The sequence below is a fragment of the Epinephelus moara genome, chromosome 4, assembly GCF_006386435.1.
Source record: "Epinephelus moara isolate mb chromosome 4, YSFRI_EMoa_1.0, whole genome shotgun sequence".
Classification (NCBI taxonomy): Eukaryota; Metazoa; Chordata; class Actinopteri; order Perciformes; family Serranidae; genus Epinephelus; species Epinephelus moara.
In genome coordinates this window covers 5534230-5544785 of record NC_065509.1, presented here as the reverse complement: position 1 = coordinate 5544785, position 10556 = coordinate 5534230, and the positions used below count along the sequence as shown (strand labels likewise).

The window sequence follows — 10556 nt, the reverse complement described above, 5'->3', positions numbered from 1 at the left end:
AGGCAGAATTTGAAAATACCTCTCCTCCTACAGCTCTCACCTCTGTCCCACCAGACAAGTACATGCATATGCAGGTGCTTCATACTGTAACCCATTGTTTCCCATACATTGATCTTTTAAATCTTATTTCATTCTGTCTGTTTATCAGACCACAGGTGAGACAAGAATTAGCTACCACACGTCCTCCTCGCTCCCTGCAGCTGTGGACTGCTTCGCCAGGGGTAGAGGGGGCAGTGGCTCCAGGAACAGACCTGCGGTCGTCAGCCGCAGCAGCTCTAAGTCATCGGTCACAGCAGGCTGTTTTGCCGATGGCAGCACCAGATCTAACCTCTGTAACAGCAGCAACAGAGTCTGGAAGTCGGGTCCGTCCGGTCCCTCGGCATAGGCTGAGTTTGAGTTGCTGTAGTCGGGCTCACCGGATGTAGACTGCTGGTATAAGCCCACCATTGACCCCCGAACTCAGATGGAATTGTCCTCCCCTTCTTATTTCTGTATGGTACGGTTTTCAAAATCGCCGCAGTTACGTGAAACTGGACTCACATAGTCAGAACTATCTCCACACATCATTTTAGCGCTGTGCATGAAAGTACAATAACTACCTCCAAGCTACAGTAGCAACGAGCATGGTCTCACTTCGAAGTTGTTGAAATCTGGTGGTTGGGCAGTGACTTGTGGTGTCACAAACCAAAGAAAAAAGCCGTCCTGTAACATTGGCATGATATGCTGCCGATGCCGTTATAGTTTAATGGTGCCTAGCAATGTCAGGGGGAAATGCGGCAGGACAAGGACGAAAGTTAAGGCTGCAAAAGTCCCACTGGGGCAGGTGGGAGGGGAGGGGTGGTGGATGGGTCCAACAAACACCAACTTTTACCTGAGAAAACGGTGTTCATGTACCTTAAGATTATAAAGCCAAATCCTGTTCTTTTTTTCTAAACCCAACCATGTGCACTTGTTGTTGAAGGAAAAAACATAAAGTTAATTCACGGTGTTGTGCCAACATAGTGCTTTTATTTTGAAAGAGAATGCATGTAAATTTTTAAGTTCTTGTGAAAACAGAAGTGTATTTTGAAAGAAGACAATGCATGTACCAGGAAGAACTTGGCACGGTGTCCCAGAACATCAACAACCAACACACCCAGGGTACCTTGCACGTCATATGTGTACATGGAAAGTCCATGACCAAACATCAATATGTGATGAGGTCAGAGTGACAATGTGTTGTAGCAACCTACACTCTGAAACATCTTCAAATGTTTTATGTTGTGTTTCTGTTGCAGGGATTTAGCCATGTTAATGCCAAGGCTCGCCTTCCCACGTGCAAACATTCCGCCAAAACAAGTTTTCTCCGCACACCATTTTGCAAGAGCTCTGTCTTTACATCATCGCAATTTTAGTTGTCTTGGTCCAGACCTTTGAATCTGCCCACTTCATTGAGTCGACTGGTTTGTCTGGCATCATGACATGAAACAGAGGTTTCTCGGTTAAAATCAATAGATCCAACAACCATTGTAGAGGTATTAACGATCAGCCGATCAGCACCATGGGCGGGACTAATGCCATTGTCAAGCTGCTATCGAGGATGTTCGACGTTCGACTAAATTGACGTGTCTTTTTAATATCGTCCGACATCTTTGTTTTTACGTTGCTTTGCTCCACTCTTAAAAATCAAGTGAAATCAGTTTGTTGGCATGGCGACACATCAGTTGAGTAGTGAGTAATGTTTGATTCAGGCGGATACACTGGTCAAGTGACAATTCTGTCTGATATCAGTCAAATCTTGTAGTGACAGTCAAATGATTCAACAAACATAAGATTCAGAGTTAACTTTTATCTCAATGGCCAAATATTCATGTTTAAAAAGGGCACTGACACCACTGGCCTTTAAATATATCACATGTAATTTATCTGTAAATATATAGAACTATGTCTCTAGGCCCAATAATAAATCCTACATTGTTGTTACCACCCAGTTAAGGAATTTATGGATCAGTTTGATTTGAGTTCATATAAAAAAGACGTATCCAGCCATTTGCCACAGTGACAAAGACACAGGAGCCATCTTAAATACTGAGCAAGCCAGCCAACTGAGATGCTCCACATCATCAGTGATGACCCGCCCACTCTGCCTGTCAGTCACATCAGCAGGAAGAGCACAGCGTACAGAGGAGGGCTGTTAAACCATCCATCCTCTATACTCACTTCACTTCTTTTCAGAGAGCTGCTGACAGACAGCAGCAGAGCGACACTCTCACAGTATCACAGGAACATTCACCTGGAGCTGATTTAGAGTTTCTGACCTACATGTTTTTATCTGAGGGAGAGAAGCCATGTGACCCTGGGAGAAAACCACTAATGAGATACACCAGTGATTAACAAGGTGATTAACATGTGTAAAACAAACCATAATGTATGGTTGACACCGTCACTATGACAGTAACAGGAACACCTGACAATATAATGCAGTCCAACACCACAAACTCTGGAATCAAAGTAATGATTAAACAGAGTTCATGTTTCCCGCCAACTTGAAAGGTGCAAGGAGAATAAAAATAGATATACAGTCAACCCATCTATCTATAGGGCCAAAACTCATCACATTTGTTCGACCAGCAGGTTGTGGTTTGTGGTTTTCATCACGGTCAACATATTGTTGACAACGAGCCAAAACACCCTTTGCACACACAGACAAACACACGCTCACAGTTACGATAAACAAATGCTGCATGGAAACTTCAGCATCGTTGTGGTCGAGCTTCAAACTAAGGTGTCAGTACAAAGAAGCTGTTCTACCTTTCTCACTCTGTGTTTCAGCCTCAGGACGCTGGGCTTTACTGCTGCTGTCAAAAGGAAAGTTGAACAACACCATATAACTGTTATGTTTATTTTTAATATCACAAGAACTCACAAAGGTGGGTGAAGGGTTCAGGAGGGTTGGACACACACCATGACCCAGTTGCACTTACTCTCAGTGGTTTGGTGCTTGTCATTGGTGGTAGCTGTCAGAGGGAGGAGGTGCTAATCACTCACTGGTCCCACCCTGGTCTTTCTGTCAGGAGCAGGAGTTTGAACTGTGATCTGTAGTTTGCCTGATTATCTGCAGACAGGTTTGACAGCCTTGCTAACGTCACTTGGTGCAGTTATGGACCGGCAGCCTGTTCAAATTAAAGTTGAATTAATCAATAAATCTACATTCAAATTAAAACAAAACATAAACTAATGTGCATCTGTGAAATTGTAAGATTGCAGTTGTTGACACCTTTGTTTGCATATTTAAAACCACAGGACTGATAGATATTTGTACTGTGAATGAGCACATTAACAAGGTGAAAAGTTAGCCTGCTGAAGCCTCTTGTATCTCTCCTCTCACTACACATCCTGTTGAAGCCCATCGTCAGGTCTGTTCTGAGTAAACAGCCTTGATGGTTGGTCAAAGGGAGGAGAAACGGCCCACCACAGCCTGTGTCTGTCAGTGTAGCTGTTGCATGTGGCTTTGCTTGACATGCAGAGGGTCTTTACAAAGTGCTGTGAGACCAGAGAGATGGAGGGGTTCATTCATTTCAGTAGTTATGCCCTAACATATTTAGTATGTCAGAATATTAGTTTATCTTATTAACATGTTGTTTTTCTGACATAGCAAGATTGATTGTGTCTAGAGAATAAAATATCAGGATGTATATGTGTTAGCTATGCCTCCACAGATTTTCCAGTTGTGGTGAACAGATACACAGCAGTTCACGTTTGAAACCACACACACACACACACACACACACACACACGTTTCGGCCTCTTTCCCAGTCGAGAAGTGAAAGTTTTGACAGCATTTTGGGTGCAGGAGTCTCATCTACACAGCATGGGGACCCATTTGCAGAAAGAGCAAGCTTAAAAGATAATGAGATGGATGATGTGACAGAATCGGTTCAAAGAAAAAAGGAGGTTAACACTGTTTAACACTGCTGTAGTGCTGTGTGGTGTTTCTGTGTTGTGTAGAGTGCAGTTACAAATGACTGTGCATCATATACGGAGGATAAATCAGTAAGTCAATGTAAAATACAGACTTCTCTTATCCTGTGTGCGCCGTATAAAACACAGACGTGGGGAGAGGGGTTCTCTGTGAATAGGATTGAGGGTAATTAAGTTTCAGATGTATTTAGAAAGCAAAACAACATGTAAAATACAAACTGTACAAACTTGTCTGGGACAAATTTCCTCTCACCTTTCCCCTGCAACTGTCAATCAAACCTGCAGGCTACATCCTACGCTGTAGCCAGTTTTATATCAAACATTCTTTGGACGTTCAAATTTAAACAAATATGAGACATTTCACTCTAACTCCAGGATGACTTTAGCTTACTGTAGCTTAGCACAACCATAAGAAGCAAAGGAAAGTACAGCCTCATGCCGCGAATGAAGCCAAAGATTTGCTTTTCTATTTCTATTTATGGCAGGCTGTGGAATTTACTTGTAAAAATTCAGTTATGTTTAAGGAAACACACTGTGTGTTTCCTGGAGGAGTAACTCTCTTATAAAACATATGAAACAATTTTTTATAAATACCTTTGAACCTTCATTGTTTATAGCTGTGTTTGCTAGCTAAGAGACGTCTTCCTCCTGCATTGCTACATTTATCTGCATGTAACCTTCACCAACTGTTGACCAATAGAATGACATGAATGTGGCAGAAAATGTGTATTGTGTCATCATGTGCATGTGAATGTACGAGCTTGTGCATGTGCTGCTAAAAAATGACAATGGTCACAATCAAAATATTGCCTCACAATGTAACCTTTAAATACAGTGTGTCAATTAGACAGATGTTGCTGTTGAAAGACTTCAGTGCTTGTTCTCACAGTACGTACACACAAAAAACACACCCACACGCACAATGCTGGTTATTACGGAAACAATAAATTCAGTCATGTGGTGAGAATAAAGACACTGCTTTGAAACCTTAACAACAACAACGTGTAGACGTCCCATCGAATGAAAACAGATCACAAGTTTGCTAACTGTAAGGAGGGGGAAGGTCATTTTCCACAGTTCAGCCAATCACAGCGATGTCTCCTTTGTAAACCTTGATCGCCTCTTGACTAAATCTTCATTTGGGTGGGAAGACATCAGCAGTGCGAGACCATTGTGCTGTACCACAATGATCGGAGGACTGGCTGCTTTGATTCTTCTTAGTACAGGGTGTAAGTGCAATTCTTAACTCGAGAGAGAAAGACGATGTCAATGGCAAATACTTTACCTTTTGACTTTGTCCTCTCATGTTGTAATTCTGCTACTGTTTTGTCTCTTTTCTTCAGCTCTGCTTCAAGCTGCAGAGGTTCCTCATCAGATCTCTCTGACTGTGGTTGAACTTGGTGGGAATGTTACTTTGCAGTGTCCAGTTCCTGAGAAGGAAGGCAAATTCTTTTTCTGGTACAAACAGTCTCTTGGATATATGGCCCAAACAGTCTTTGCCGTAGTTCAGGGTCAGTTAACAGTAAATGAACAGTTTGACAACCCACGGTTCAAAGCAACAAAAGGAGTTGCTCAGTATCTTCTTACCATCACAAATGTCAGCAAAGAGGACGAAGCAACATACTTCTGTCACTATGGAGCAGCGTATTCACCAAGTTTCAGCAATGGCATCTTCTTGGCTGTGAACGGTAAATATCTTTTACTTTCAGTGTTTGTGTCAAGTTTTTATGTCGTACAAACAGTTTAGATCATTAAGTACTTCTGATATTTCTTTTCCTGACTCATGCAGATAGTAATCAGCAGAAATGTTTCCATGTGAAACAAAGTCCGGAGACTGAGTCAGTCCAGCCGGGCGACAGAGTGAATCTCCAGTGTTCACTTCTTTCCACGAACAAAACTAACAAAGATGAGTGTCCAGGTGAAGACAGAGTGTACTGGCTCAGATCTGGATCAGGAGAATCTCATCCAAGCATCATTTACACTGACAGAGACAAACAAGAGGAGAGAAGTTGTTTCTACAGTCTGTCCAAAACTATACAGACCTCCTCTGATACTGGGACTTACTACTGTGCTGTGGTCACATGTGGAGAGATCCTGTTTGGTGAAGGAACTAAAGTGGAAACAAGTACGTGTTTACAGTTTTATTTAAGTCAAATGTGCATCTTGTAAGAATTCATTTACTCTGATTAAATTATGTTTATGTAAACATATAGTGATTATCAATCTGTTACATTTACAGAGCAGATAATTTTGACTAAATATTATATTGAACATTGACTTACCAGTTGTGCCTGCTGAAAATTTTAGTTTTCTAAATGCCACTGTGTTTCCAATAACTAATGAAAACTCCCAAGAATCCATCATTTCATGATGCTTAATGTCTCTTGGGAAATGTTTATGATTTAGGATCAGAACTGGAAGCAGTTGTCCATGTTGTTGGAGTACTGCTGGTCTGCTGTGTGACTGTGATTAGCAGCCTTTTTTTCTACGGAATTTCAAGGAATGTTTGTAAAAATTTTAAAGGTAGGTTCACCAGTTTTTACTGTCATTTAATTCTCAGTTTTTGAGGTCTGAAAATAGATCATACGAGCTTCTGGTGATTGGATACTCTGTGGTTTCCACAACTGTTTAAGTTAACTGTAGAAAATGATGGAATGCTAGAAAATCCATCCATGTGTCTTAATTAGGACAGCATATGGTATATTTCTATTTCTATTTAACAAAATATGATGATGGTGGAAAGAAGATTTGGACAGTATCCATTTTTTCTTACCTTTATACCTCCCTGACCTTTCACCAGGGTACATGGTATATGATGATATTTGTGTTTAAAACAAAACAAAGCAAACAAACAAAAACCTTAAAAGCTGAGGTTCTGGTGACAGAAGTCATTGATTCATGTATGTTGTCCAGCCTGCAATGTTACTTCTAAAATGCAATTAGCCGACTTAGGCAGCGATCACACAGAAATGAGACGCTTCAAAGACGCTTGAAATGCTGGAAGCACTTATTCAATGCACGCCAGCTACTGGCGTCTGACGCCCAAAAAATTGAAAAACTTTTCAGCATCTATGTGCATCTAAAAACATGCGTCTAAAAAGAAGCGTCTACAAAAACGTGCGTCTAAAAAGACGCCGGAAAAACGCCTGTCTAAAAAGACGCTCGAACGCCAGTCAGACGCGCCGTATCATAGGAAAACAATGGTTTTACTGGCGTCGCGTTTCTAGCATTTCATCTTGGTGTGATCGCTCCTTTAGACATGTTGTGCTGGGTTTAATTACTTATGGCCCACAGAAAAATGAGTAGATAATCATGATCAGTAAGTGCCCCTCTTGAGGACCCGACGACGACAGACGCCTTCTTTCTCAACATAGCTGCCTGTTCAACTAGAGACTGACCGCTGGTGGCGCTTGCTGTGCACGACAGTACAAATCCTCAATACAGCATCTCCATATCAGTTTAATAGGAAGAGGAGCATCCTTATATCCAATGGTATCGGAAATCACACCTGTGGGATTTCTGAATAACCTGGTATACCGTAATACCTTGATACCATCCAAGCCTAGTGTAAATAATTAAATACTTTACCTGAGTAAAACATCACTGCAGCAGACCAAATACTCTGTAGGCCTATACATAACCTACTGGAGGAGTCTGCTTAACCTCTTGTGCTGGTGAGATGTTGGTTTGTTTTTTCTTGTCATAATGTGTCATTATAGTAACCTGAGGTAACTTACAGTCACCGTACTTAACGTTTCCAATGTAAAATTGTATTTTGCAAACTAGCAAGTAACTTTTATTGTCCAGTGAATGTTGGAAAAGAACACAATACCTCCTGAGTATGTCAAACTCCAATATCCCATTGCAGCAGGAAACACTGAACATCTCATTTCAGATGCTACAAGTCATTACAAACTACCATTCATTTGCCCTTCAGCAACACACTTCACCTACTGTCATACTGAAGTTCTTTCATACATGAACAAAAGTGATGTCTTAAACTGTAAATGCAAAGACTGAAAATGTGATTAAAATATGTAGGTCATTCCTTTGTGTCCACGTGTGACACATGTACACATATTCTAAAGGCGATGTTTATTTTTGTTTGTTTGTTTTTTCGACAGGAGAAAGGAGTACTTCCCATCTTCTTGGACATGACATGTCAACTGATCTGGTAAATATAAAGCAGTGTGTTGGACACATTATGTTTATATCTCTATTTATCAGATCCTTTGGACAAGACAGACATAATACAGTATTGTCATTAAACAACAATATAATAAACTGTTCAGTAGCCAGAACAATGTATTTTACTATATGACAGATGTAGATAAAGTCAAGAGGTATAAGTATAATACTGATGACTGGGAAATTGTGTAAAAGGGAGTATGCTAAGCTAACTGCAAAGCAATCTATATTCTAGACTTAGTCATTATGTCCCAGCCCTAATCTCTGAAACATCTATCAGTAACACACAAATATTACTTTTTTTTGCAGGATGGCAAAGCAAAGGCAGTGAACTTTGCAGTTCTGGATATCTCAACAATGAAAGTGAAAAGAGAAGAATACACAGTGTGTGTGTACTCTGCTGTTAGAGCAGATCATCACAACCAGCAACGTTTCTCTCTATAGACAGAGGAGGGCCTACACAAAGGTCCGCAAGTCTCCTCAGAGGTATTTAATAATGATAGGGAGCAGCTGTGTATAATAATGTGTTTGTAAATATTGTATGTGTAGTTTGTTTGGATATGTATATTGGAAAAAAAACCAAAAACAAAACAATTTTCCACTCAGCTGATTTTGTGGGTGATCTTCAGATTTTCAGTTGCTTTGTAAATTTTTGTCACAGCACACATTCCAGCATTTCTGTAAGGGTCATGTTGTCAACATGTTTGTGGACCTGTGTTTGTTTGTTTTTTTACATAAAAATGGAGATTTATATTTTCCTCTCAGATTGATGAACTGCATTTATCTATTAAAGGGGAAACCCATGTTGAAAAGAACTTCATTCGTAGAGATGTTTCCTTTAAAGAGCGACAACATGCCAGATAACTACACACATGCTGTTGTCAAGGTTAGAAACTCTAATTTCAGAAAATCCTGTCAAGTGTCTGGAAACACCCAGAATAATCGACGCGTTGTGCATAATAAGACATGACATTAGCAGCAACAGTTAAGCACAGGAAAACACATCATGTTCACAAACAGTTTGCATCACCACAAAACACAAACAATAAAGAATAAACAACATGCATAAATCCTTAAGACAGTTCCTTACAACAGGCGTATTGCCATATGGTCTGTTTCCAAACAAGATTCATGCACGATGATGCAATGAACCTACACTCCCCTGACCAAAATTGTTCTCTCTTGAAACCTGTTATGATAAAGAGTACTGGCTGATACATCAACATGCGTTATTCAAATACACATTCAAATAATTTCAGTACCTATTCCAGTCTAACTAGTTTTAGATGTGTGGACAAAACTTAATTCAAAGTGATATATAATATTTACAGCATTACCGAAAAGCCACATATAACAAACCCTTTAGGTCGAAACAGACTAACAGTAATTACATCACACAGTACCAGCTGATGGCAAACAGACCTGTGACCTCACTAATCCAACCCAAAAGCCTTGACAGCAGCGTAGATCCTCTGTCTCTCTGCTGCTCTTGAATCCTTTATTGCACCACTGCCAGTTTTCATCACGGTGAAGACGACAGCAGAATAAACCTGTGTGTCCTCATCTCTCTGAGGAAATACATGACATGACAAAGTTAAAGAAAATAGATCATAACTTTTTCAATAAGGTTGATCCTACTGAACCGTTACATTCTTTACCTGTTGACTTTTCTGACCACCACTGTTTCTTTGCACCGTAACAGCAGCTGAAATTATGAAACAAACAAAAAAAATTACGAATACAGATGCAGTAGTTTTAATGTAGTACTGTCGGATAGAGAACTATAAATGACTTCTATTACCACTGTAACAATCATACTCTTTCTTCTTGATGACGTAGGTGAGGACTGCTATAACAGTCAGACTTATAGCCAACACAGCCAACAGAAGAAAATTAACTGCATCTGCATCCTGTGAGCACGTACTGGTTCCTGAAACATCAAGAGGAAAAAAAAAAAAAAGAAAGCTAAATGATGTTTAATACCACCTCCTGGTTAAATGATTTTGCATGAAAAAAACAGCAATAGCTGATCTTAAAGGATTTGATTTGACTTGTAACACACATATACATACATACATTTTGTAATTGACAGAATAATGACACAGTTATCTTCAACCATAGACCACGGAGCCGGGGGGGCCAGGGGGGCCATGGCCCGGGTAACTTTTGTACTCTGACATAGAGGGCTGCATTGGGATTGGGTCCCGCGGGTCCCCATTAAACAGTAGAAGGAGAAGAAAAAGAAGAAGAAGAAGAAGATGTAGCCTAGCGACAGGATGTCAACACAGAAACTTGGTGCACATGCATGAGCGTTTCCACTCCATATTTATTCATAAATGGACGAATATGCCCTGAACCAGCTTTCATACCAATTTGCCGCTTGCTCCACCTGTCTGTCTGTCTGTCTG

General features: G+C 40.4%; 3 protein-coding genes across 3 annotated transcripts in view; 1 reads left to right on the top strand and 2 right to left on the bottom strand.

Moving 5' to 3' along the window:
* Positions 1 to 447, bottom strand: part of LOC126388654 (uncharacterized) — a gene marked incomplete at its 3' end in the record, with an annotated part of 1615 nt that extends 1168 nt beyond the window's left edge. Inside the window, exon 1 of the mRNA XM_050041874.1 lies at positions 176 to 447. Within this exon, the coding sequence (XP_049897831.1) occupies positions 176 to 447 (272 nt within the window). The remainder of the gene's footprint in view (positions 1 to 175) is intronic.
* Positions 448 to 5104: 4657 nt separating this feature from the next.
* Positions 5105 to 8963, top strand: LOC126389349 (uncharacterized). The gene is made up of 6 exons (XM_050042999.1): positions 5105 to 5189; positions 5304 to 5648; positions 5750 to 6085; positions 6367 to 6483; positions 8085 to 8134; positions 8458 to 8963. Exons 1-6 carry the CDS (start codon positions 5147 to 5149, stop codon positions 8590 to 8592), a joined length of 1026 nt encoding a protein of 341 aa, XP_049898956.1. The 5' UTR covers positions 5105 to 5146; the 3' UTR covers positions 8593 to 8963.
* A 618-nt stretch (positions 8964 to 9581) lies between these two features.
* LOC126388653 (uncharacterized) overlaps positions 9582 to 10556 on the bottom strand; it is a 13382-nt gene continuing 12407 nt past the window's right edge. The window contains exon 6 of the mRNA XM_050041873.1: positions 9582 to 9716. Coding sequence (XP_049897830.1) covers positions 9582 to 9716 — 135 coding nt within the window. The remainder of the gene's footprint in view (positions 9717 to 10556) is intronic.